This window comes from Salarias fasciatus, chromosome 8 (assembly GCF_902148845.1).
Source record: "Salarias fasciatus chromosome 8, fSalaFa1.1, whole genome shotgun sequence".
Lineage (NCBI taxonomy): Eukaryota > Metazoa > Chordata > Actinopteri > Blenniiformes > Blenniidae > Salarias > Salarias fasciatus.
This window is the reverse complement of record NC_043752.1, coordinates 17408913-17435354: the sequence shown is the minus strand read 5'-3', so window position 1 is coordinate 17435354 and position 26442 is coordinate 17408913. Positions and strand designations below refer to the sequence as shown.

Below are 26442 nucleotides of genomic sequence, written 5' to 3'. Positions count from 1 at the left end.
TGAAGCTTATTCAGTACATGCTCTCATATATAACCCATCAAAAAAAGAAAGAGAAAATTTAAAAAGACAATAAATTTGTAAAAAAAAAGTGCTCTGAAGTCTCATTGTTGTAACTGATGCTTTATATGTAAAAGACCATGGAACTGCATTATCTGTCCCATGTTTCTGAATTCTATAAGTAAGTATATTTATATGCATAAATTAAATATAAGTTGAGATACATATTCATCTAAACAGAAATATGAATATAGGTTAAGTTTAACTTTGAGTTTACATTCAAGTATAAGCAAACTGTAAGTATAAGTTGACTATGGGTAAAGTATGATTTAAGTTTCAGTATAATTTTAAGTATGAGTCTAACAGAACCAAAATGAAATGCTCCCAGAAGAAATTCTTTAAAATAAAAGTATAAGTACGAATATAAGTTCAGTATGAGGATTCTAAAGATTTCCAGGATTAAAGTCAAATATATGGAATGAAAACATTAAATTCCATGTGGTTCATGCATCTCTCACTGCAACCAGTTTCTGGTGGGAGGTTTTCCCAACAGGAACGGGCGGGGTGAGGTTCCACACGAACACTTTTGAATGTGACACACTGAAGGAGAAAAGTTTCGGCTGGACAAAACAAACTTACCTTCAAACTGTGAGATTTTTAAAAACTCATTACATCTGACAACACTGCTAAATATATGTATTTTAGTTATTTTTGTCGCCGTTCTATAAGCTTCGCGACTTTATATAATTCTTGGCTCGTTTTCTTGTGTTACATAGCATTGAAAAGTTGGACCCGTTATCTCGCTAAACTAGCTTAGCACAGGATAGAAAACAACGGGTAAAAGTGAGCAAATTAAACTAGCAGTGGATTTAAAGTAATTTAGAAACCGGTATTAGCCCGGATTAATTGCTACCAAAATAACTGTGACATTCACTTCAGCGCTGTCTGATGGTCAAATAACGTGAGAAGTTTATCAGTTGATGGTGTTTTGGATTAACTGGTTCCCCTGTTAATTAGTGACCCGCTTCCTGTAGCGTCCGTCGTTGCTGCTAGTAACATCAGATGTTTAAACAAGGCACATAAGGTACGACTCTTAACAACTTTATTGTAAAAGGCGCTGCTACAATTTACTGTTAGACTTTTAACATTTGCAGCAGCGGTGGACGCCAGAGGAAGTTGGTCTCCAGTTAACATGGAAACCAGTCAATCCGTAACTGCGTTGTCTCCTCCAGGTGTGAGGAGGAAAGCAGACATGTCTGAGTTGAGTGACGAGGCCAGTGAGTCTGAGCAGCTGGGTGCCAGCCTGTCCCTGTGGCTGGGGGACTCCCTGGTCCGGCCGGAGGAGCTGGACGTGCCTCTGGACCTGCACACCGCCTGCTCCATCGGGCAGTACGACGTGGTGGCTGAGTGCATCAAAAAGTGTGCACCTCCTCACACACTCATCTTGTTGGTGTTTATTTCGCAGCTGACACGTGTCTGTCTGCAGGCGTCAGGTGGACCTGAATGGAAAGAACATCGGCGGATGGACCCCTCTGATGTATGCCTCCTATATCGGACATGACAACATAGTGAACCTGCTGCTGGAAGCTGGTGTGAACGTCAATGCCACCACACCCAAAGGACTCACTCCTCTGATGCTGGCAGCAAGCTGTGGGAATGAGAGCATTGCTTATTTTCTGCTTCAGGTAATGACACTTAAACTTGATGAGGCACATTGTGAGATGCAGTGTTTAACTTTCAAGCTTGCTGACAATGCACACAACTGGAAAAGCATAATTGTGTATTTGCACTCTTATGCTGGATTTTCTTATTTTTTTTCTGTCCAGCAAGGTGCCGAGTTGGAGCTGAAGGACTCTCGAGGCTGGACGGCTCTGTTCCACTGTACGAGCACGGGCCACCAGCAGATGGTGAAGTTCCTGCTGGACAACAATGCTGACACCAACGTCAAGTGAGTGTCGTTAAAACTGGGAGAGTTCAGTCAGATCATCTTGTATCTTTCAGTTTCTTGTCCCTCCGTCTGCAGGGAGCCGGGGTCGGGGTTCACTCCTCTAATGGAGGCTGCTGCTTCTGGTCATGAAATCATTGTGCAGTACCTCCTCGATCATGTGAGTAGGTGACTGCCTGCAAACGTTATCACTCCAGTTCAACATCTGAGTTGTACTCAAAGTTCGAACTTGATGTTAGTCCGAAGATGCTGCAGGTTTTTCCTCTTTCTGCTTTCTAAATGCTCTCAAGATTACTTTACGTAATCCTTTATTTGTCCCACAATATTGTTGCAGCAGCGAGCGAGCAGTAATAAAGAATACAGACAATCATAATAGTCATCCATAAAGATGGAAGCTTTGCAGAAAAACTGCCTTTAATACTTATGAAGTCTCATGACAGAAACATTTGTTTCCAGAAGGTAAAAGCAGACGACCGTAACGCTAAAGGAGAGAGCGCCCGTGCCTTGGCCATGATGTATGGCTACACAAAGATCGTCAGCCTCATTGACTCACGATCTCCGAGAGTAAAATCAGGTGACTTCCCTTAAAATTTCTTTATTATTTGGAAAAAATAAACCGAGATCTCGACGTTGTGGATAATTTTCCTGATGGGAGTCGTCTGTGCTCAGGGCACTTTGAGGACCTGAGCTCCTCTGAGGACTCGGACAGCGCGCCGCCGAGGACCAGGCCCAATCGAAACCGAGCCAAAGGCGTCAGCATCCACGACGGGCCTCAGGCCATCGCCAAGTTCCGAGTAGGAGGCCCCAGCAAACTGTGTGGTAGCGTCACATAACACATCCACACCTGTCTCCATGCTGAGCCACAGAAGTGACCGAGTGGTTTTTGCAGGAATTGTACTCTCGGTTAACATGGCCGTGGGGTTAGCAACAGCAGCAGAGTGGTTAATAAACGACAGTCTGCTCCTCGCAGAGCCTTCCGCTGCGCCGCCGGGCTACATGACATTCCGCGACATCGGAGAACAGAGCGAGGACATCTGCTACCGCGACGTGACCTCGCCCATCAACGAGCTGGACGGCCAGAGCAACAGCAGCAGAGGTGACAGTCACACACACGCGCCACCGAAACGGTTACACGCAGCCGGAGTGACTGTTTTCCTGATAACTTGACAGACGACAGTCCGTTCTTTGACAACGACATGCCCACCATGAGGAGGAGCAGCAGCAGCAGCGAAGGCCTGCCGCACGTCGCCGGCCTCAACTGGGAGGGCTCCGTGGAGAGCAACGAGGTGAACGCCGCTTCCAGACCTCTGTTTCTGTTTCTTCTGTTCGTGGTGACGGGACAGTCGTATCTCTCCGCTCCAGGACTCCGACCAGTGCAAGAGGAGCAGCTCTCGCCGAGTCAACAAGGCCCACCACTCGAAATGCAAGAGTCGCCACGGTAACAATGGTGCGGCTCACTCCAGCGGGACGGCGAACTGTGGAACGCACACGCACGTTGGTCCTCTGCCCTCCTACAAAGGTCCAAAGGCATGTCTGACTCACTTGTGGACCACGGAAGGCCACTTCACCGTCTGTCTGCTTCACGCTTCCTAACTTGGCTTTGAATCCGTCATTCCTCCAGGATCTGGCAGAATTCTTGGAGCAAATCGGCTTCTCGAAGTATCTCCCCTTACTGGAAGAGCAAGACATTGACCTGCGGATATTCCTCACTCTGACAGAAAACGACCTCAAGGAAATCGGGATCACGTAAGATGGGGGGGGAATTTGGGAATCGCTTTCTCGTGATTGTTCATTCTGATGGGACGAACTGCTGAAGACAGTCTTGTCGTCCAGGTTGTTTGGACCAAAGCGTAAGATGACGTCCGCCATCGCGCGGTGGCACAGCAGCGCCCGGCCACCGGGGGACGCTCTGGAGCAGGCGTACGCCGACCAGCTTGAAGCGGAGATGCAGGAGATGGCGATCCAGCTGCACAAGGTACCGACGACACCCCCCTCGCCTCCATGTGAGCCTGCTGGCGTTTCTGACGCTGACCCAGAGCGATCTGCCCGCAGCGCTGCGAGGAGGTGGAGAGCTTGCAGAGCCAGGTGTCCCAGGAGAAGGAGCTGCGCACCGTGATGGAGGGCTGTCTGATGGAGGACAAAATGGCCTGGAAGAGGGTCCACTCCGAGCTGGTGGAGGACCACCGCCTGGCTCAGGACATGAACGCCGCCCTGCTGAAGGCCAGAGCCTGTCGCGCTGAGCTGCTGTCCTGTCTCACTGCCGACGGCAGCAGCAGCTCCTCCACAGGTGAGTCCAGGTCCAGGAAGGCGGGGAACGCCTCCTGTCCTTTTAGAATGACCGGACATCTTCTTGTAGGTGGAGACGGATCGACTTGTTCCAGTCCTGCAGATCTCATGAGGAAGCTGGACTCCTACGACGACGAACTGGGTAAGAGGGCGCCGCGCTCGGCGGTGAAGCAGTGGCTCCGGCGGCTTCAGGCTGACGCTGTTGGTTTCCACTCTGCAGCAGAGACTCTGCAGACCATCCTGCAGAGTCTGAGGCGACTCAGTGCACCCGAGAAGGTCTCCGACAGCTGGGAGCGGCCTTAAGCTTTTCAGGGTGAGAAAAACTTCAGATGGAGACGGTGGAGGAAGTCTTCAGCGACTAAAACAAGCGACCCTGACGTGCCTTTTGAAAACTGTTTTGAAGGGGCGTTTGCCAAAATCGACGGAGGGTGATCTAACCACCCGGAATAATCTGGCAGAAACGGGAGAAGGCCGAAGACGAGGCCAGGCGGCGCCGGACCGGACCGGCGAAGTGAAGCAGACCAGTCTGGGATCGGCCGAGGGACCGGAGCTCGCCGTGCGAGGACGGGCCGAGGGCGGCACAGCTGCTGCAGAACAACAAAAAACCAACAGACAAGCAGGCAGAAGAGGGACCCGACCCCCACGCCTGTGCTGGAGGACGCTGCTCAGAGGAGGCGGGCCTGGAAGTGGATCAGAGGCTGTAAAATACTGTGATGTGTTTCTACAAAGCTGTACTCTCTGAAATGAAATGCCTTTAAGTTATGTTGTCGCTATCAGGCAGAGGTGTATCCTGCAGTAGTTCTTAGAGTGTGTTCTGCACCGTAACTCTTATCCTTTCCTTTAAATGACGTCCTGCTGGATGAGAGAAATGTGAGAAGCTTGTCAGCCGTTATTCTTCACAGAGGGGAAAAAAACCTTTTCAGTCCATCATGCTGCAACTCTGCGCATCACACACGGACAGCTTCAGAAATATCCGACGGCTTTAGTTTCCCATTTCACTCCGTGGTAACTAACTCTTCAGAAATCCTTCAAATTCTACAGGGTTGTATGAAATCTGGATGAATAAAACCTGCCTGGAAATTCATGGTCTGAGCTTCAGGATTCATTTGAAAATAACAGATGAACTGAAATCTACAGGATATTTCAGGAGCATTTAAAAAACAAAATTGTGAAAAAGTATTTTTAAATCTCAATTTGTCAAACATAAATTCAGAATGCGCTTCAAGTGTTAAAGCAGAGTGCAGACTGGTCAGAGAATCCCCCTCCTGATTGTTGGTATCTTCTCATGTGGAGTACATCTGAAAATCCTCCATTGTGCTCAGAGTTTCTGGCAGTTCGTCAATGCGATGGCGGTTAGTGAGCAGTAACAGGCCTGGCACGACGAGGACGCCGGCTGAGCTCAGCTCCAGCAGCTGATCCGCCGTCCTCTGTCCTCCAGAATCACGCCTCATGACGAGAGGAGCGTCTTTTTTTTAATCTTTCATCTTAAAACCTTCCTGATGCCTCTGATATCAGACTCGACGAGAGGCGGAAGACAAACGCTGGTGAAGCACCGAAACGCGCCGCAGTCTGGACGCAGCTTCCCCGCCGAGCGGAGAACACTGTGTGTAATTGCTGGACTGCAGGCCAGACGAGTTGGCCGGTCGCCAGCCGGGGCTTCTGGGCCCTCCAGAGTCTGCTATTGTGAGGTAAAATGAATAAGTACTGTTGTTTCTCTCCACAGCGCCTTCAGGCTGGAGTGTTTACTCACAGTAACTCAGAGACGGGAGGAAAGAAGCGAAGTCTTGAAGACAAAACGGACCAATCAGGAGCCGGACGACTCCAGAGTTCAACCTGTATTGCTTTAATCAAGAGCGGTTTCTCTTCAGAATATAAATTATTGCAGCATGATCTACAGTACTTTAAAAATATTCAATATGTACAAACATTAACAATCTCTTTAGTAAAACCAAGAAGGGGAGAAATACAGGAAAATACACTCTGAAACGTCTCCCTGCACATTCACACCCGGCATTAAATGCATGTCTGATTCAAGTTAGAACGAGACGAAGCCACAACTTCAAATTTGACGATTTCACTCCAGAAAAAACACAACCTCTGCTTACGATGTTTCTCTTCACAAAGAGTCTTTCAAACCTTGTGGGAAGTGCTTCGGCCAATCAGATCTGCCCTGACTGTCAAGCTTTATCTGATTGCGAAGCATCCGACTGCAGGTGTGAATGAGGTTAGTAGTTCCACAAAAAGAAACGGCTAAACTTCAAATCTGGATGAACATGATTGTATTTGCCCTTGAGTATCGGTCCAGGAGAGGCTCTGTAAACCTTCTCTTCCACAGCGGCAGGCAGACGGTGGCGATGCCGGGCCGGGGCGAGGACTCTTGCTTCCCGCTCCAGCAGGGGGAGGCGGCGGTGGCTCAGGTGTACTCGCACAGGTGGCCGCAGCCGGCCGGGCAGTGGGCGCTGCTCTTCAGCCAGTTCATCACGTGCTCCAGGTGTCCGCCGTGGCTGCAGCCCTGGCACCACACGAACATCCCCTTCACCACGTGGTGGCACACGGCGCACACGCTGGCGCACTGGTGGCACCTGCAAGACAGACACACGGGTGGGTGTCAAACAAATTCTTTTCTTGTTTTTAGTTGAACACACACGCGTGTTGGTGAGCAGAGTCCACACCTGTCACAGATCCAGCCCTTGTTGCTCATGGGCCTCTTGCAGTTGCTGCAGTTGATGTGCAGCGTTGTGGAGGTCTGGTTCAGGCAGGTGATGGCGCTGCACGTGCTCAACTTGATGACCTCGTTGGACACGTTCCACAGCTCGAACCGCTGCAGCAGGTCTATGTAGGACATGTACCAGTGCTCCTAAAACAAAAACAAACAGATTTCAGCCTTCATGAACAGAGCCGGATCCATGCAGCCTCAGTTACAGCCTCACCTGCGTCAGGTCGTCGATCTCTTTGCGGATCCGATCGCCCAGCACGATGAGCACCGACACGGCCATCTGCACGTCGCCCTTCTCGGCGTAGTAGGTCAGCATCTCCCGCACGATGGGGCAGAAGAAGCTGGCGGGCAGGTGCGGGCTGTACAGCGGCTGCGAGATGGAGATGAGCGAGAAGGACTCGATGGGCGTGAGGCAGGTGACCTCCGCCTCGTTGCCGCTGACGTGCGGCGAGTCGGCCTTGTCCTGCTGCAGGTGCTCCGGGGCCGACGGGTGGTCCATGATCTCGTGGCGCAGCTGGAAGGCCTCCTGGGGCAGAGTGTACTCCTGCTCCTCTGTAGGGACAAGACACGACGAGAGAAGGCTGGTATGAAAGAGGCAGATATAAACAGCGGTGGGCGAGGAGGCTGTGAGTGACCTGTTTGGTTGTCGTGCTCCATGGAATACAGGTCGTCGTCGTCTAGCTCCGCGTCTCCAAACATGTACTCAGCCTGGCCCTCGCTGCCTTCTGTCTCCTCGTTTTCTAAGAATGAATCAATCAGTACCAGTTACAGATCCATTTATATGTTGAAAATAAGCGCAAGAGCTCCGATCTCATTGTGTTTCGTGCCAACCTTCGTTATTATTGCTGATGTGCGAGTTCCCCGGCTCCAGGTGGATGATGTCCTGCCTGTTCTCGCCTTTACTGCGCTCCAGCCTGCCCTCCGTCCCCAATCCGGAGCCCATCTCCTTCAAACTGAAGCTGAAAACACAGAAATGCTCAATAAGAACATGTTCATCCTGTGTATTTTCCTAACGGCGCCCTGTGAAGCCTGTTTACCTGTTCATTAGAGGCAGCGTGCCGAGTTTACTGAAGCTCTGGTTCAGGCCAGGTGTGCTGAGGTTCGCTGGGTCTGAGAACATAATTCTCAGCATGGTCCATGTAGTGGAAACCTTCAAATTAGACGGAAAAAAAGTACTGATTATCCACCACACTAAAAAAAAGAATACCTGACTACATTTACAAGTAGATAAGAGTCAAGCACCTGTGCTTTTCCTGCAACTCTATTTTCTCCCAGTGCCATTAAGGCACTTCATTCACTGATCTCTGGATAAAGTAAACACTCTTTAATGCATTTCTCCTGCTATGTGTCTCGCTGTCTGAATACCCTGTGTGTTTATCACATTTATATATATTTTTTTCAAATGGGAAGTCCTGTTTATATTTTAATCTGCTCACTTATCTACCTTTTTCTTGAAACTGACAGAGCAATAAGCAAATTTAATGTTCGTATTTACTCCATAAAAATAATTTTTGCTATTCATTTTCCTGTTACGATTTTTTCCACGTGCGCTACCTGAAAGAGCAAGACACACATTGTAAAACTTCCACTAATATCAAACCTAATTATCTAGTAGAAACTAAAGAAACCGGTTTCCAGACCCGTCCCCTCTGACCTGCGGCCTCTTCAGCTCCCGCGCCACCTTGGCGTTGTGATCACACAGCTCGGCGAACGGCTTCCCGCTGAGGAGGTAGAGTTGAGCCGTCTTCACAAACCAGTCCATGCGGTTGCTGTCCAGGTCCGTCTCGAAGACGCTGAGCACGCTGGACACGTGCGCGAACTGCTCTGTGGGGTCGGGCTTTTTGAAGAAGAAGATGGGGTAGCGGCGGTCGCCGCCCGGGTACGGCTTTCTGTTGGCGTCGCTGCTGATCAGGCTCTCTTTGGCCGCGAAGGCCAAGTCGCCCAGCAGTCCGAAGCACAGGCCCTCGGGGTTGGCCTTGTCCACGGGGCGCGTGGCGTCTCGAAACATGTGCTGGTAGAGGGTGCTGTCTTTGGAGCCAGACAGCAGGAAGTGGGGGTCGTGCTGGTGGCGCCACACGATCCCCGTGGTCACGTCCTTGTGCTCCTCGAAGGTGGCGAAGGGAATGAAAGGCCGGCGCACGTCCCACACGTAGATGTTGTGGTCCACCATCATGGAGCAGGTGGCCAGGTGGAACTTCCTCTCGGGCCGCCATTTGACTCGCGCCACGGACGCGATGGTTTGGACGCAGTAGATCTCCTTGGCTCGGTTCGTGGTCATGTCCCAAACCTTCACCATCTTGTCCCTGCCGCCCGTGGCCAACCAGCCCCTGAAAGGCAGACACGGCGTGAAGCGGGAGCGTCAGGGGCTCGTCGCGCCGCACGGCTCCCGCTCCCCTCTCACCTGTCGTCGGGATGCCAGTCGCAGCAGAACACCGGGCCGGTGTGAGCCGTGAACATCCTCTCGTAGCGGTCCGGCCGTCTGATGTCCCACAGCTGCACGTTGCCGTTTTCAAACGAGGCGGCGAACGTGAAATAGTCCTTCATACTGAACTGCACGTCTCTCACGCTCTCCGACTGGCCTGGAAGAATCAGACAGCCCATCAGTGCATGAAACTGAAACGAGGAAACACGTGTGAGTTGTATCTTTAAACCGCGGTACCTGAGAAGGTGCTGACCGACTCCTTCTTGCGCAGATCGAAGCACTTCATGAAGCCGTCCTGCGAGCCGCTCAGCAGCATGTAAACTTCGGTGGGGTGGAAGCACACCTTGTTGACGGTGCGCTTGTGCTCGGTGAACAGCTGGTCCTGCTTGTTGCGGGACGGCTTCCCCAGGTTCCAGGTGACCACGGCGCCGTTGGTGGCCGCCGTGGCCAGCAGGTTCTCCTCCATCTGATGCCACATGACGTCGGCGCAGCTGAAGTTCAGCGACGGCTTGCGGCCCACTCGGAGGTTCAGCTTCTCCACGAACTGCTCCTCCTCCAGCGCGTAGATCTTGAAGATGTTGCGCCCGGCCACCACCACCTGCGTGGCGTCACGGCACACGCTGATGGCGTTGGCGGGCGCGTCCAGGTGGCAGAACATCGTCCGGCCGGTGATGGCGCTGCTGCTGAGGGCGGTGGTGACCCGGGACATTTTCTCCATGTTGCTAGGGCAAACAGGAGGTAAAGATTTTATTAAAACATGGTTCACTTCTTTCTCATCTCACAGAGAATCGAACATTTTGCAGATGCAATTATGCACAAGCTGTTTTTACTTTTCACCAGCAGGTGGCCCTCCAGTTCAGTGAGAGGTGAGATTTGTCCTTGGTGCAGGGGGTCAGGAGAGGTGGCATGTTTAACAAATCAGCTAATGAACAACATTACATGTCATAATGAAACAGCTGCAACACTCACCGGATGAGGAACCGACGGGCCCGTCAGTGTCTGCAGCTGGACAGACACCTCTTCTCGTGCTCCCATGAGAAACAACCTGCTGGGGAGAGAAACGCGCCAGAAACACAGCAGCAACATGAGGGATTGTACTTCTCACAGAGAACGGAAACAAACAATAAGACTGGGGATGAAACACTTCTTCCTGTGAGATAAACTCTGGTAATCCCAGTCATGACTCCTTTAACCAAGAAAACATTAATAAACGAGATCATTTGGCCTCAAATTAAGTGTAGTTGTTCTAGTTTTGTGTTGTTCAGTCTGTGTTAAACTGAGGCAGCGGAAAAAGTTTGACTTTTTCTTTCAAGAAAATGGCTGCTTCATACAGTCTGATATCAGTATTACACAGTTCACCCACAAACACTAAGAGAGCTGAAGTTACTTCATCCTCTGCTTATTTTTCCACTGCACCCGGGTCACACTTCCCACAGGATTGATTATAGTTATTGAGAATATACTCTAGACCTTTTATGGGACACTTCAAACCCAACCTTTTTGTTAAGATAATAGAGTTACTTTACATTCTCCTCGACACACTTGTTTTAAGTTAGTAAAATGTGTTTTTAGGCTTTCAATATAAAATGAAGTCTGCCTTAAAGAGTTAAAATGTGCAAAATGACAGTTATTTCAATTCAAGAAATAAAATGCCATGTGATGCATTTCTTGCTAGATTTTAGTGGAGGATTACTGAGTACCAAAGTCCAATAAGTGTTGTTTTACGTCACTGGGACTAACGGGACTAAGTAAGATAAGTAAGAGATACCGATGTCAACACAAAGAGAGATTAAGAGAAGTTTAAAGGACAAATAGTCTGCATTTTGATAAATATTCAAAAGTACACCTCTTTCTATGTACTGCACATTGATCATGCATACATTCAATATTAACAATGGTGGTGCAGTGGATTGCACTGTTGTCTCTCAATAAGAAGGTCATGGGTTTGCATTTTCTCCCTGTTTGACTGCTTCCTCCCACAGTGTAAAAACATGCATGAGAGGTGAACTGCTGGCCTCTCGGTGTGAGTGTGTGACTGTGGTTGTCTGTCCCTGAAGCTGGGATGGATGGATTGAAAGTAGATGCATGGATGAAGAAGAATAATTAGATTGATGACTAGATAGAGGATGGATGCAAACAGGAATTTATAATCCTGTGAAATCATACATTGCTTTAATTTACAAGTATTGAAAACTAAAACCTCTAAATGATGAAAATAGGGACACTGGCCAAACTTCTCTTCATTACTGACAGGATGAAGTGATGAAAACACGCAGAGAGAATAGTTTGACATTAGCTTCAGGATTCCGATCACATTGTTCTCTGGAACACTAAATTGTTTGGTTTGTTTGTTTGTTATTGATGGATCAGGAGCTGATTGGTGGGAATGATGAACTCCTCCAGCATGTGCACAAACAAGCTGTCAGGTGGAAGCAAGCCCTCTAAACACTCATTTAACTCTTCGTTATTGTCTCAATCGACTCCCTTTAGTGTGTGTTTGTGCGTGTGGCAGCTGGCTGACTTTTGGTGCTCACTTTGTGTTTCCCAGGATCTTCAAAACAGCCTAAACTCCGCTCATCATAAACACGGCTGGAGTGTGATGCTAATGCTAACATGCTAACTTAGCTATCGAGCAGTTCTGCAAAGACGAAACACTCGAACCCCGAGGCTATTCCTCACACACATGTATACAAGTAACACGGACATACTCCACTGGCTAAATGTGCTCGAAGTGTAATCATAAAGTATTAAAAGAGACAAACCCGTTCTTAAGCGGCTAACTGCTTGCGGCAAAGGAAGTGTGCTGAAATCTCGCGAGAACTTGAGTAACGGAAGCGCCTCTGCTCCACACTGCTGGCTTCTCTTTTTGCTTGCCTCCAAACTGAATGTTCATTGAGTAATATCCACACGGTTGAAGGTGAAACTCCTAAATGCATCTAATGCCGCCTTGCTCTGGTTTTATTCCTGTTAAATCGATGCTTTTGTTGCGTGTGTCTGCAGGTGATGTGAGCTGCTGTCATGAGCAGCATGTCTCTGTTCGCCTGCGAGGATCCAGACCGCTGGAGGAGAGTGTATGATCGGTACTGGGATGTGGTGGAGGCCAGGGCTCAGGGGAAGAAGGCTGGGAAGCTGCTCCACCTCGACAAGTGGTAATCCTGACGATTCCCCCCTCCTGACAGCTGAAAACACAAGAGGAGAGGGATGCTCTCCAACAGCAATCCACTTATTAGTACTTTTCTAATAACTTTTTAATCACAGTAACCACATTGTGAAGTCATGTTTCACAGATTTCACTGTGGGACAGTTGTACCTGACACGTGTCAGTAACATTTGATAATTTCTTACACAAATCTGAATCCAATGGCACATTCTTGGATTAGTTATTTTGCTTTTGTGATTTCAGAAAGTCAAAGTTCAAATATCTCGGTTAATGTTTAAGTGGCACCATCAGGGGCCTCACACCTTCTCAAGAATAAGTTCACCAACAGTGAAGTGGTCAGATATTCCTTCTTTTGGGAAAAAATAAGAAAAAAAGGGGCTTAAGCTGTGGTTAAACACACACAGGACAACAGCTGAAGCCTGCAGGAGCTGAAAGCCACACTTTAGAGTGTCTTGAGTTGTTAAGGACAGCTCACTGCTTTGACTTGTATTCAGTATTATTCTCCATTCACTTTTTTTTTTATTTGACATATATTACAAACACGACACAGTGTGTTGAACAGCTGAGATTGAATAAATCAAATCAAAACCTAAAGAGGAGTTGAGTTTAGTCCTTATTTTCAGCTGTTTCAGTATGTGCAGCTTTTGTACAACTTATTGTACAAAACTTGAAGAAAATGCATCCACAGCTGCCGTTTTATCTGTAATTCCTCAGCCTGTAATTGGTAATAATCTTGTTAACGGACCGCAGGATCGGCCCGATTCCTTCTGCTGGGCTGCTTACTGTATCCATCCATCGTTTGTGCCACTTTATCAGCTCGCTCTTATCACTTAACAGAATAACAGTGAATAAAGGTTTAAATCTTCATTCATCATTATGAATAATCAATATATCCACAGCTCCGCAGGGCTCAATATTAAAGATTGTCCGGACAAGTTAAAGTATGCCAATCGATTTATCTGACAAGTAGTGTTGTTCCTCTCCTTTTGACATCTGGGCTGCAGAGGGATCTGTGTTTTTATGATCGCTGAAAGTGTTTATGACACCAAAAACAGACCTCGAGTAATAGTCGTAGGTATTTTCCAGATGATTTTAGATCCTAATAATTCTGCCTCTTTTATAAATCTGTGATCAGGTACCAGCAGGAGCTTCCTGAACTGATTCTAAGTCGACCTGATAAACACGTCACTCTGCCAGAGATGGTGAAGCTGATGGAGTGGAAGCTCACTGTAAAGTTCCTCTGCCTCTCGCTCTGTACTTCAGTCATGTGACTGTGAAGGTGCGCTCTTCTGCATCAGCTGTGGTGTTTCGTGCAGAGGGGGAAGTTCAGGCCGAGGCTGCAGCAGCTGGTGGCGTCCAACAGCGAGGACACGGTGCAGAAATGCTCCAGGAAGGCTTTCAGCTGCCTGCCGGACGTGCAGGCGGCCGTCGCCGAGCTCAGCACCCTGAGGGGAATCGGACCGGCCACCGCGTCAGGTTGATCCCGGGACTCTTCGTTGTTTCAGGTCGTTTGCGTCCAGCTCGTCTCGTGTCTGACTGTCCATTTCGCTCCAGCTGTTCTGGCTGCAGGAGCTCCAGAACTCGCAGCCTTCATGTCTGACGAAGCCACGGAGAGCGTCCCGGGACTGAAGCCAGTGCAGTACACAGCCAAGCACTACGGCCTGTACCTGGACAAGATGGCCGAGCGAGCTCAACAACTAAACCAAGGTGGGAGAAACCACAGTTTGTGCCTTTCTTTTTTAATTTATTTCTTCTTTTCATGTTGAATTGTGAACGCCATCCTCAGCGGACCCGCAGCGGGACTGGACGCCCCACCGGCTGGAGCTGTGTCTGTGGGCCGTGGCCACGGACACACAGCAGCAGCTCCGACTTCTGAAGGACGTGGACGTGAGCGGCGGCGGCAGCGCCGCCGACAGCAAGCGGCGCTCAGATCCAGACGCTCAGCAGAGGCCCACAAAGAAGCTCAAGACTGTATGAAACCAAAGCTCCAACATATTACATGAAAGATGCTTTCATCTTTTGCAGCTGTTTAATGTTTTTCACATATTATTAAAACCTTTATATGAAAGAGAATCTGCTGTAGCTTTATTTAACGGCTCACTAAAATACTTCAAAGTGAAGCAGGTGTATTAAGATTCCCTTTTTACCTGAGATTATTGGAAATCGCATCAGCTCAAAAAACATTACCGTTCATTTCAAAGTAAATCTGTTGAAATTGTACACATTTCACGCTTGATAACTTCAAAATGTCCAAAACTGAAAGACTTTCCAGCTAGATTTGTATAAGAGGTTATAATTGTCATTATTTACACAAATTCTAAAACTCCTTCACAACTATTTCTACCAGCAGCTCGACTCTTCGTTTTCCAAATACGAACCGAGCCTTGAGATGTTGCCACAGTATTGTTCTTTATTTATATTGTTTCTAAATCAAAGCAAAGTACAATGAACAGTACAAAATAAAACAAAATATATTCATATATATACAATATAAAATGGTTCCGTTCAGAACATTTAAAAAGTACAATAGATTGTGAAATAATTAATGAGGACTTTGATATAAATTATCCATATGTAAATTTAGTTTTTCCTTTAGTTTCCTCTTGACCGAGAGAAAAAAATAGCTTCTTCTGCTTTTTCTTTTTTGTAAACGCTGTGTTGGTCCAACCTCTTGTCTGGTCTGAGAGGCTGAACCTCGTAAGCTTGGCACCATTGTATCGATACGAGTAAGCAGCTCATGTAAAACCAGCGCAGCAGCACAGATGTGAGACTCGAGCTTTCCGGAGCCGCCGGGAGGGAAGTGACTCTCGCTTCGAAGACACCGCCGGTGACGTCTGCACAAACGGTAAGTGGCTCAGTATTTGTGACGGTGGAAACAATATGCTACGAAACCGAGGAAAAAAAAAAACAAAAACCAAGACCTCAGCAAACACTACAGAACTGAAAACGCTCCCTCGTCTTCAGGGGAAAGAAAAACTCCTTTTCTTTACGTCTGTGCTCTGCTGCAGACTGACCGTGCGGATTCAGGTCTGCAGCTCGCGTTTGATCGTTTGGGAGCTTGGGGCTCAAAAACCTTAGAAACCCTTCTCTCACCGGGCTGCTACAGAGAAAACGTGCACATCAGCAGCGAAGTCCAGCTGGAGTTTGCTCGCATGTTGCACGATTCTCGGACAGAAGCACACGTGACTCAGCCCGGTCCTGGAATCAGTTTCTCACTGATCAGTCCAAATCCAAACCGGTGCTGGATGAGGAACTCAACCTGGACAAGACGGCGGATTTCAGACTCCCTATCAGATTACATGCCGCCACCCAGTGAGTTGGCGGCTGAAATCTTCCCTGCATCCCAGACGGGCTGCGTTAAAGTCGTGTCACTGAGCTTCCAGTGGCTCTGGTTCACGAACGCGCTTCCTTCTCAGGAGCTACAGTTGCCTGCTGCACACAGTCCTTCAAGTGAGAGGAACCGACATCTGAGAGTGAACTAAAAGGTGGAGAAAAGGCAACCTGGCCGGCTTGTTGGCACACAGCGGATCGGAGCAGCTGCAGGAGGTGTTGGGTTGACGTCCAACGCCGCACAGCGGCCCTCCTGCTCTGCGCTTTAGCGTCGGCCGCTCGCACACAACAAGGCATAACAGCACGATGGATTAGCATAGGGAGGTACAAAAGCGTCAGAGAATTACTGTTATGGCAGTAGAGAATTTGGCACACAGGAAACTACATCATATGAAGAAGTGCAAAGAAAGAAATTCCCACTTATGACCGCGATCTCGCACTGCAGCCACGACCAATTAATAGGAGAGACGCAGATTATCCGGAGTGATGGATCGCATGTTATTGATGGGATGCTCCGATTCAAGCTCATGTCATCCCCGCTGAAAACAAATATGTCACTCAGCGGCGGCAATTAAATTAACATCACACTGCCTGTCGGGCCCACTTATTAATGGACGATATCCTGTTTACGGTCTCGATCTGGACTCTGGTGTATATCCCCGCAAGAAGCCATGCATCATCCTGACACTGGGGGGTGGGGCGGGGGGACGGAGGAGCGGTACGCTGCTGAGGTGTTCGGGAGGAGTGCCGGCGCTGTTCTCTCAGGCGTCTCTCTGTGGCCTCACACACCAAAGACGTCCGGCAGATCGCTCGGACCGCTTCACCGGAGCAGACCTGGACTTCAGCACTCTGTCGCTCTCGGTTTCAGGGCCACGGAGGACTCGCGCGCCCGCACCGACTTCCAGGAGGGGGTTATATTCACAGTTAATGTGTTCTACAAAAACATAGCCATTTACTAGCCCTTTTACAACCCTTCTGGGTTCCTATGAATCTTGAGCTAAAGAGGCACATTAACCTCCTCTCAGACATCCTCTTTATCTTCATTATAGGCTAACGGATTATGTATGCATTATTCATCAACGCATCTTTGCTGTCCCAAGCAATAATAACTCTCGGTATACACAAGAGCTTCCATCAAGGGTACACCGCTTCCCCACGCTGGATGATCTCCACTTGTTTAAATGTATCTGAAACATAGTATTATGGCTATTTCATACTTAACATGAATCTTCTGTTACTGCTGACAGTTTCATGTGAAAGCAAATGCTGAGAACTGTCGACCGTCAAGACAACTTGCAGATGCAAGATTTTTTTTTTTTTTCCCCCCCTCAGGCAGCCAGTGGACATTCAAATGAATTATTGATTGAAAGTCTGAAAAATGGAACATAACATTGAGTAAATGTAATTGCTATCCTCGCCTCAACTTTTCCAAAAGCTCGAATCACTCCCGAGATAATATGTGACAGAAGCACCCCTCGTCCGTAATTTGTTATTTGCAGGCGGAGGGATGGCGGCAGAACGGTCTGCACGCTGCGGGGGAGTCTGGAGATTTAGCAAAAAATAAAAAATAAAATAAAATAAAATAAGCTGCGTCTTCTTTTGCCAACAAGTGGTAAAAATGAGTCCAGCTACATGAAAACGTGTCAAACAGTCCGGGGTTTCACAGGCTTGTACTCGCACAGTTTGCCTTCTTTTCTTTTCTCCTGCTTGAATATTCACAAAGAAGAAGTCATTTTTGATCACGCACACAAACAAATGAATATCGACCGCAGCTTCCAGCCCGCAGGTTTCAAACCAGCGCTCTGCTCCCTTTGCTTTTGCCCCTCTCCAATCGGTTCTTTCTATGGCTTATTCTGTAAAGCACTGAAGATTTATAAAATCAAGTGAGCTCAACTTGTTGGTGTTTGTCTAACAAAATAGGGGAATTTGCCTCACTGTTTTTCAGAGGATCAAAAAGCCGTAGAGGAGTTATCAGAAGGACAACAATCATAGCATTAAAGTTTGCACCATTTGAAACTTTTTCCTCCTTCAGGGAGGAACAAAAAAATACAAATAAATATACTCTTGGTTATGAACATACAATATACACATCCACTATCAAATGAAAACGGGGACAACTTAATAACACTCTTGTTTTCTTTATAGGTACATTCCTTTACAAATGTGTACAGTCCCTAAGAATGAGAAGCTGAGGTATTGACCGGGCCCGACTCAGGAGGCCCCAATGCCCTCTGGGACACGACGGTCACATCCGCGCCCTCCCCAGTTCAGTCTGTCAGAGCGAGAACAGGCTATGTGTGTGTGTCTGTGAGTGTGTGTGTGTGTGTGTGTGTGTGTGCTTGTCTCGCTGAGAGCCACAGAGCATGACATGGCATATTTTACATGGTGTGCCGATCGAGTTCGCTTGCTGAGCCGACGTCCGTCCAGGAAACTTCAGCGCTCTTTTTTTCTTCTTCTTCTTCTTCTTCAATCTCCTGTAGCATCGTCACTTCAACTTTCTGTCTTCACGACCTTTTTGTGTGTGTGTGTGTGAGCGTGTGAGCGTTAGCTATGCTTCTGTATCCACAGTGTAGGTATAACGTCAAATCAACGATGCCGAAACACGAGACGTCCTCCACGAAGTGAGAATCATCTTTCTAACCTTAAGGTACTCCTTGGAAAATAAAGCTAGAAGAATTGGCGTGAAGCGTTCCTCCGCTCTCTCTGGGGAGGGGTCTCTTTAATCGCTTTGCACTCAGGGCGTCACAGCAGCTGAAACATCCTGCTGGCTGTTGCAGCTTTTCACTCGCTCGTCCAGGAATTTGGCACAGCACCACAGTGACCCCCGAGAGTCACACCAGGGCTGCAAGACTGGAAAAAAATTGATATTTCATTGGTGCTTTCGTGTTCTTCTTTATTACTGGTTCAACGCCGCGGCGGTTTAAGGAGAGCCGCTGCAGCTCATCCCCATCCTGCACCTCTTATTCCTTTAATTCATTTGCCTTTTCAGCGGAGACGCACACGTCTCGACTCTTGTAATTTGAGGTTTCAGGTGAAATGAAAGATGCACTCAGCGAAACGACTTTTTTTGGAAAAAAAAAAAAAAAAGGCTTTTCAAAAGAAGGAGCGAGATGGCGACATGCTCACAGAACGGTTAGTGCTGGTAATGCGGATGAAATTCAACAAATATAAAAAGATATAATGCTCCTCAATATGGATCTGAGGAACTTTCACCTGTACTTGTTGCTACTGTAATCCCTCTTTAATAAAAGAGACATAATTCTTTGATTTGCAAAGTTATCTGTAAAAAAAGGATTCTTGGTCGACTTTTTTTGTTGTTTTTTTTTTAAGTTTGAGTGATTTCATATCCTTTCTTTTGGGTCTAATATGAGAGGAAATGGAGAGATAACTATATTCAAAGGGGGAACCTTTGTTAAAAGCAGGGTTTGAGTCAGTGTTGTAAATGGGGAACGCCTGCTGGAGGAGGGGGGGTGGGGCGGGGGGGGGGGGGGGGGGGCCTTCATCAGGGGGGCGGGGGGATCTGTACTCCGAGGAGCTCGTACGCGAAGATGTTCCAGAAGATGGCGAAGAGGAGGAAGGTGATGAAGGAGAAGACGATGACCCACCAGGAGCACTGCTTCTGCAGGCTCTCCTCGTAGCTGCGCAGGATCAGCAGCCCCATGCTGATGCCCACCACGGCGCCCGACAGGTGCGCCATGAAGCTGGGCTGCGGCCCCGAGGAGGGCAGCGGCGGCGAGAAGCGCAGCCAGACGGCACGGCCCACCTCTGAACTCACTGCAAGACAACGAGAATCCCGGTTATAACGTTCAGTTCTGAGCAAAGCAGAGTGAGCCGACGTCTCTGCGAGGTGAGGTTTTATCAAAGTCTGGATTTAAACGTGGCTCGCGGGAGAATTTAATCAAATCTTTGTCGTAAAAAGTGCTCTCAGATGTGATTATTGCTGCTCCTTCACAGTCTCCTCAGCTGAATAAATAGCTGGCCCTGATACTGTACACCCAGAGACACTCAGCATTTGGTTTTCACAGTAGCGCACACACACACATAAAAAAAAAAAAAAATTATGTGTCACATTTTATTTGGAAATATCTTGTCTCTGTTTGTTGATCGCTGAGGAGAAATATAAGATTCCAGCAGAGACTCGCTGCTCTCTCAGCTCGGGGGCGGCTTGCTTAGGACAGATGGAGGGAACATATTGCTCACTAATGAAAGTCACAGTGTATCGGCCTTCGTGTGGAGAAAAAGGACAAGTAGTAGGACTCAAAGGCTTTGAAAACAAAGCAAGACGTCCACTCGGGGACAAGAGAACCGAAGACCACAACAATGACAGCTTAAGCAGCGTGTCTGAGACCTAACAGGTTTTAAAACAGCAGCCAGATGATACATGCAGTGGCATCACGGCGAACTGCGAGCAAGCGTTGAGAAAACAGAGGAGCACAGAGTCAATATATATATATATATACCGACTGCACCGACAGCACAGAAAAACCTGAGAGTTAGGTGTGTGGAACTTACTGCAAACTAATGCCAGGATCATGCGGAGCAGCTTGTAGGGACAACGCATCCCGGCCCAGTTCTGCAACGGAGAGAGCAAAAAAGTGTATCGTCAGCGTAAAAAAAACCATCGTGACACAAACAACCTGCTCCACGCAGAAACCCTGCGCTTTTTATCCCCGGGACGTATTTAGACCGCGGAGAGGGGACAGTCCTCATCCGCGCGAGAGAGAAGGCAGCGCTTACGCAAGACGGAGACGCGATTATACACCTGGCTGCTCTCCACTTACTGGTTCCAGCCCAGTGGCACTCTATTAATTAGAGCTAAGATAATTTAAGGGGAGTGGGAGAGCGGGCCGGTGAATAGCCTGCGCGATTGTCTGGGGAATAAAGAACAATGGCATCCGGACTTAGAATAACACATTTACTCCCCGGGATGAATAATTGCACCAGTCCCGTCGTTCCTCAAGTCCCAGGCTGCTGGAATATGACCCAGCGACAGCGCTTCCCTTTCAGTCTCGCAGCGGAAAAACCAAATCCAGAGAGCCATGTAAAATTCAAGAGAGACGTATATAAATAGATTCTGCTGCGACCGTCCATTTAAGACAAGCAAAGAGCGGCAACGCAGGTAATGTTCTCAAATTTTTCCTACAGCTAAATGATTAATACAGTGGCGGGGGGGGGGGGGGGGTCAGCCGAGCAGAGCGGGAGCGGAGGTCTGGGCTGGGAGTGATGCTGCTGCTGCTCTCTGATGGGAGGCAATTTGCTCTGACGGGCCTCCTCGCTTACAGCAGGAAAAGGGCGCAATCTCCAGCCAAAGCACGGCCAATCCATTCTGTCTGCTACAGATCTCGTTATCACACTCAGGACACTGAAATAGAAAACTAATGAGGGACTCTGACACACGCCTGTGTGTGTGAGTGTGTGTGTGAGTGTGTGTTTATTACTGCTGTGGGGACTGAGATCTGTTTGTACCTCACATGACGAGACATTTCTTAAAAATCGTGTCTCATGTTAGACTAAAATCAGATGAAGCCAATAGATTTGGGAACCTCTCTGCTTGGAGTTTGCATGTTCTTTCCACGGTCTAAAAACACGCATTCGAGGCTGACTATAAATTGCCTGATGTTTTTTCTGCAGTAAAATGAAAATAAATGAATATATACAACAGAAGATACGAAAACACAACGAGAGCCAATCTAAATTATGGAGCAAAAATACAGAGTTCTGCAAAGTTTTATAAGCTCTTCAGGGTTTATTTGGGGATGTGGTTATAGGAACTGTGATGTTTTAATGAGTTATGTTCAAGAGCCTGAAGCTGACACTTGGAAGAAGAGAAAGAAGTCAGAATTTGATTCTTTTTTTAATCTCCTCCTCTGATTAATTGGAGAGGCTGTTCTTTTTTAAACTTGTGTGGAAAAGTTACATCCATTTCAAAACAAAAAAAAATGTATTCTTGCCACCTTCTATTTTTTTTATCTCGAGCAATAATAAAAGGAAAAGATTATCGTGTCAGATCCAGAGTTGGATTTCTACGCTACATGCCTCGGAGATGTATTCTGACACTTGAACCAGAGCTGCGTGACTTCCAGGGAGTCAGGTACACGGTGGAGCTCCAATCCTCACTGAGCCTGAAAATATCTCCAGAGCAGACCGCATGATGACGGATCGCAATTCGCCAGGTCAAGGCCAGACGTTTCAAGGTTTTCTTGAAACAAGAGGAAAACAAAAGAAAACACAAAAAAAAAAAAAAAAAAAACCCCTGAAAAGCCGGCAAAAATTCATCCGAGCAGAACTAAGAGGTGCCTTAAAGGATTTCCCAAACAACAAACAGCCGTCAAGCGTAGCAGACCAAACAAAGCGCTGGCTGCTGCTACAGACTCTGTGCTTTGGGTTTGTCAGCACGCTTTGATTTCCATTCCCGCTGTCGTCTGCGCGGCCCGCAGTGAGCGGCGACATTAGTTAAAGCGATCCGTCAGATGTTGGGAGCGGCGGAGAAGGTGGAAGACCGCGTGACGGATCGGGGCCGGGAAAACTCCACCAGCATCGGGAGAATTGCAAATATACACAGCTTCAATAATTGATCAGCGGCTGGGAAACGTCGGTTTGCCCGGGATTCATTTAGGTAGCGATAACAAGGGGACGCAGTCGCAGGAAGATTAAGAAAAAAACACCCTCAGGGAACAGAAAGTACCTGTTTACACCCCGCTGGGGCACGAAAACCCAGACGCCGGTTTGAGGAGACTCTGACATTTGGTTTCTATTCAAGACCGTTTTCAGACGCAACAATGGAGGCGATGATGGTGATGGTGATGGTGATGGTGATGGTGATGGCGGCAGTTACCATGACGACATTGGCCAGATGTGCTGAGCACAGAGCGTAGACCCCCCCGGAGCCCCCCACCACTGGAGCACGCATGTCGGTGATGGACACTGTCAGCGAGCCTGAGGGGGACAGAGAGAGAGACGCAGACATGTTAGGAGTGCAGATGTAAAGAGAAGGCAGAGGGTGTGTGTGTGTGTGTGTGCGTGTGTGTGTGCGTGTGTGTGTGTGTGGAACAGGGAGAGTGAGAGCAAAGGACAGCAATTCTGAGCAGAGGCAAAAACAAAGGCAGAGTCAGATTACTCGTCACGCAGCAGCACCAGTCACCTTCCTCGCAGCATTTTCCCAAAATTCTCAGTGAGAGGGAAACAAAAAATAACGGCCTGCGTTCACATCACGAGCCGAACCATCAGCTGACCTTCACGTGACCTTTCACGCTTTAACCACACTCACACACACATGCATGTAGCATTTCTTTCTCGGCTTAAGTACTGAATTTAAACCGACAGGAGTTTTAATTTAGGAGGCTGAAATTAAAAAAACAAAAAAAAACAAAGTCCGTCTTTAAATGCGCTCTGATCAGAGAAGTGTCGGCCAAGTGGGCCGAGGAGGATAACGACCAGTTTGTACGCTGCAAACATGCTTCGTGTTTTGTCCATAAGCAACATCGGATCTGCCATATGCGGATGTGGAATGAAGCCAAATGTGTCTGAAAGGACAGGAGACGAGGAAGAGCGGCGTCCAGTGAGCATCACGGCACAAGACTGGAAGCTTCTCCCCTCAGATTTGTCCAATATACTTAGCACCTCAATTTACTTTGCTTGCTTTGTTACTGTTTGTTCATCTTCAATGGAGATGAAAGAAATAAACAATACTTTGCGTCACCTCGTAATATTCTAATCTCCTGAAAGCCAATAGACGGCGACTTAACAGAGGGTGAAAGAACTAATTTCATGGATGCTGGCGGGCCGCGACGCCGACACTCAGCCACCAGTTTTCCAGCCACGGCAAACTGTTGCGGGGCTTTACATGCAAACACGCATTGTTTTTGTAATTACTCTGACTGCAGCCAGAAAAAAATGAGAAAAACAATCCACGATCCAGGTTTGAAATTGGATTCTGGATTCATGATTCAGCGTCGGGGCCGGCGGAGGAGCGTTTTCCAGCCGCGGCGCTCGCTGTCATGTTTGTGCTTCTTTTCACCAATCACGACTTTTGCCTGTGTTCAAAAAGCTTTGACTCAAAATCAGCGACAAATAGAAAAACTGATGGGAATGGGGTTGTTTTGTTGATTTGCAGCCAGACGGTGGGACACACTGAGCCAGAACGCTGGTCCTATGGACCTGAATCCATAGCATAGAAGGAGACTCTGGGATGTAGGACGGGACTGGAAGCTGGAGACGTCGCTGTGCCGCGAGGACGCGTCCGCCTCAGTTAATTATGCAAATGAGCTGATAAGGGAAGCGGAGAGGACTGATAAAACAAAACAGCCTGTTTTTAATCACAGCTGGGGTTTGCTGGAGTTGTGATCTCAGATCTATAATGCATGTTGGAACGTTCGTAATGCTGTATGAGAGTGTGTGTGTGTGTGTGTGTGGGTGTGTGTGCGCGCTCTGGGACTAGACAGAGTAAACATCATCTTTAAGAAGGCCGTGGCAGTCCGCGGCGCTGGCGATGATCATGGAAAGACAGATGGTAATCAGAGAGCGCTCCGGATCGTTCCTCTCGCCCCGCTCAGACACCTATGGGTTATTTCATGTGGATTTATGGGGCATCTGAAGGTTGGTCGCCTCGGCGAAAGATTTCAGAAGATTCACGGCGTCCCATTTTTGTAGTTCCACCAAATTGCAATTACACAGTGTGGCGTACAGTACGCGGCCTCTGATGTCTTCAAAGTAAAGGGAAAAATTGAACTGGAGCAACTTCAGTGGCGTCAACATCTGAGTGTCTCTTTTCAAGTTTTTTTTTTTTCTTTTTTTTTGACTGTGTAACATTTTTGCTTTTAAATTTTGACCTTTAATGTTGCGGCGTTGTGTGATGCACTGGTGAGGGAGGTGTCAGGCATCGCAGTGTTTTTATGGTCACATGCAATTTTGCATCGGCTTTCGAGACTTTTTAACAAGAATGAATCGGATTTCAAAGATTTTCAATGACATTTGGCAGGCTTGCAAGAGACTTTCAAGAAAAGTGAGGATTTTTCTCAGTATATCTTTCACAACTGTGCATCATTAATAATTATTTGACACTGTTTCTTTTTGGTCCAAACTAAAAGCAAACTATGTTTCTGTGTGAGAACTAAGTCTGTCAGCTCTGAAATGGCTTTGGCTGGATGTGTTTGCCAGCTGCTGGGTGTCTGGCAGGTAGCGTACAGTTCATTTTAGAGGCCTGAGAGGAACTATTTCTATTTTAAAAGCAGCTCACATTCCCTATTAGTGGGTGAACGATACTCTCTGTACATACTGACTAGAGTGGAATTCTGATTCAAACTCAAGACACTATTTGACATAGATTGACTTTTAAAACTGAGCACATAAAAACCTCAATTTTTTCAAGTGATTCCCTCAAAAGTATCACCAAATGCTTGAACATGTATCTACTCAAAGTCTAATATTTTAAAAATATAGGTGACATCCCGCTTTAGGAGTGACGGCTGCTTGCTAAAAGCATCCAAAGAGGTTGACGAGATGTCTTTGTGCGGGGAACGTGTCGGGGATGTGATTCCGCCGTGTGTAGGTGAGGAAGAGGAGAGAACCTGAGACCTCCGGCTCAGAGGAAGAGACGAGGCTCCACAGGGAGGATGTGAACCGCTCGCTTCTCCCGCTCGCTCCCAAATACAGTATGCATACTAAACAGGCCTGTCATGTGGGCTCTCCTGCTCGAGGGGATTTAAGATTTAGGATTCTTGCACTCAGCAGGAGCCGAGACGCGCGGCGTGCGATTATTTCAGCGGCGGGCTGACACCTTCCATCTCACGCACACATTATTTATTGTTCCCGTCCTCGAGTCATCATCGGCATCCTCAAATCTTCCTGTGAGCTCGCAACGTCCACAAACTGCACTGCGGCGTCGACAGTCAAAGTGAGCGCGAGGGGAATCTGCATTCCGAGCCACGCGCCGTCTGGTTCCCACTGCAGCGACCTGCAGAGACCTGAGCCACCGCGCTCACGTTCTCCAGGCTGCCCTGGAGCTATGGGTCAGCCCTGTACACTCCGTCTCGCAGGAACAAGGTGCAGACGGGAGGCGGCGCGTGGATCCGAGGCCAGAGTTTGACGGAGCCTGAGGCGGCGCCGCTCTGCAGCCTCTCCGGTGGTAGGCTGCGTCAGGGAACGGGAAATGCTCTAATCCCTGGAAAACACGGCGTATCCTGCTGCCAGGCTTTCCTCTGTCCGCAGACGCTGAATATTCGAGGAGCTTTCCAGACATAATTACTCCAAAAAAATCGATTCTATAAGTCAGAATGCCTGTTTGGGCGAATAGTGTGGAATTAATATATTAAAGGAAAGTTAATAGACTTCAATGTTTCAGAGTCAAATCAACATGCAGGTTCAAGAGAGATTGGAATAATTATCATATAAATCTGTGTATTTACTGGCGGCTTTAAACAATAATGACTGTGTTTTTTTTTTCTTTTTTCATTTTTTCTGTCATGGAGAGCAACACACAGGCTGGCAAACACTTCCTGCTTACAAACCTGAAATAACAAATATTTTAGAGGGTGATTATTCATCCAGTACACACAGAGGGGCACTAGAAATAATTGAGACTCTTCAAA

The 26442-nt window shown here is 47.9% G+C and overlaps 4 protein-coding genes across 6 annotated transcripts in view; 2 read left to right on the top strand and 2 right to left on the bottom strand.

Moving 5' to 3' along the window:
* Positions 1-593: 593 nt before the first annotated feature.
* Positions 594-5302, top strand: anks3 (ankyrin repeat and sterile alpha motif domain containing 3). Of its 2 annotated transcripts, none has more exons than XM_030098309.1 (15): positions 594-645; positions 1230-1416; positions 1484-1682; positions 1824-1945; positions 2021-2102; positions 2399-2516; positions 2612-2761; positions 2913-3038; positions 3113-3228; positions 3305-3469; positions 3564-3688; positions 3776-3917; positions 3995-4370; positions 4449-4541; positions 4632-5302. In XM_030098309.1, the coding sequence occupies exons 2-14, from the start codon at positions 1250-1252 to the stop codon at positions 4529-4531; spliced, it is 1971 nt and encodes a 656-aa protein (XP_029954169.1). In that variant the 5' UTR covers positions 594-645; positions 1230-1249; the 3' UTR covers positions 4532-4541; positions 4632-5302. The 2 variants fall into 2 exon arrangements, with proteins under 2 accessions (XP_029954169.1, XP_029954170.1); XM_030098310.1 differs by lacking the exon at positions 594-645 and having other exon boundaries at positions 1250-1416; positions 3995-4229; positions 4299-4370.
* A 753-nt stretch (positions 5303-6055) lies between these two features.
* wdr24 (WD repeat domain 24) lies at positions 6056-12182 on the bottom strand. 2 transcript variants are annotated; one of them, XM_030098301.1, is made up of 11 exons: positions 12129-12182; positions 10336-10414; positions 9604-10088; positions 9346-9523; positions 8599-9271; positions 7982-8094; positions 7776-7903; positions 7580-7684; positions 7159-7496; positions 6901-7085; positions 6056-6810 (listed from the first exon to the last, which is right to left on the bottom strand). In XM_030098301.1, exons 3-11 carry the CDS (start codon positions 10082-10084, stop codon positions 6642-6644), a joined length of 2370 nt encoding a protein of 789 aa, XP_029954161.1. In that variant the 5' UTR covers positions 10085-10088; positions 10336-10414; positions 12129-12182; the 3' UTR covers positions 6056-6641. The 2 variants fall into 2 exon arrangements, with proteins under 2 accessions (XP_029954161.1, XP_029954162.1); XM_030098302.1 differs by having other exon boundaries at positions 10336-10411.
* On the top strand, positions 12179-14593 carry LOC115393370 (uncharacterized). Its single transcript, XM_030098353.1, has 6 exons — positions 12179-12283; positions 12367-12515; positions 13662-13755; positions 13843-14002; positions 14081-14233; positions 14313-14593. The coding sequence occupies exons 2-6, from the start codon at positions 12385-12387 to the stop codon at positions 14501-14503; spliced, it is 729 nt and encodes a 242-aa protein (XP_029954213.1). The 5' UTR covers positions 12179-12283; positions 12367-12384; the 3' UTR covers positions 14504-14593.
* Positions 14594-19358: 4765 nt separating this feature from the next.
* rhbdl1 (rhomboid, veinlet-like 1 (Drosophila)) overlaps positions 19359-26442 on the bottom strand; it is a 30416-nt gene continuing 23332 nt past the window's right edge. The window contains exons 6-8 of the mRNA XM_030098333.1: positions 22692-22792; positions 20369-20429; positions 19359-19630 (exon numbers count right to left, since the gene is read on the bottom strand). Of these exons, the coding sequence (XP_029954193.1) occupies positions 19359-19630; positions 20369-20429; positions 22692-22792 (434 nt within the window). The remainder of the gene's footprint in view (positions 19631-20368; positions 20430-22691; positions 22793-26442) is intronic.

Coding starts and splice junctions, on each gene's coding strand:
- LOC115393370 (XM_030098353.1), top strand. CDS start 12,385: ATGAGCAGCATGTCTCTGTTCGCCTGCGAGGATCCAGACCGCTGGAGG. Junction 13,756..13,842: donor TGATGGAGTGGAAGCTCACT/GTAAAGTTCCTC, acceptor TGTTTCGTGCAG/AGGGGGAAGTTCAGGCCGAG. Junction 14,003..14,080: donor CGGACCGGCCACCGCGTCAG/GTTGATCCCGGG, acceptor ATTTCGCTCCAG/CTGTTCTGGCTGCAGGAGCT.
- wdr24 (XM_030098301.1), bottom strand. CDS start 10,084: ATGGAGAAAATGTCCCGGGTCACCACCGCCCTCAGCAGCAGCGCCATC. Junction 8,095..8,598: donor GGGAGCTGAAGAGGCCGCAG/GTCAGAGGGGAC, acceptor TCTAATTTGAAG/GTTTCCACTACATGGACCAT. Junction 7,497..7,579: donor GGAGCACGACAACCAAACAG/GTCACTCACAGC, acceptor TTGTCCCTACAG/AGGAGCAGGAGTACACTCTG.
- anks3 (XM_030098309.1), top strand. CDS start 1,250: ATGTCTGAGTTGAGTGACGAGGCCAGTGAGTCTGAGCAGCTGGGTGCC. Junction 1,683..1,823: donor TTGCTTATTTTCTGCTTCAG/GTAATGACACTT, acceptor TTTTCTGTCCAG/CAAGGTGCCGAGTTGGAGCT. Junction 4,371..4,448: donor CTCCTACGACGACGAACTGG/GTAAGAGGGCGC, acceptor TCCACTCTGCAG/CAGAGACTCTGCAGACCATC.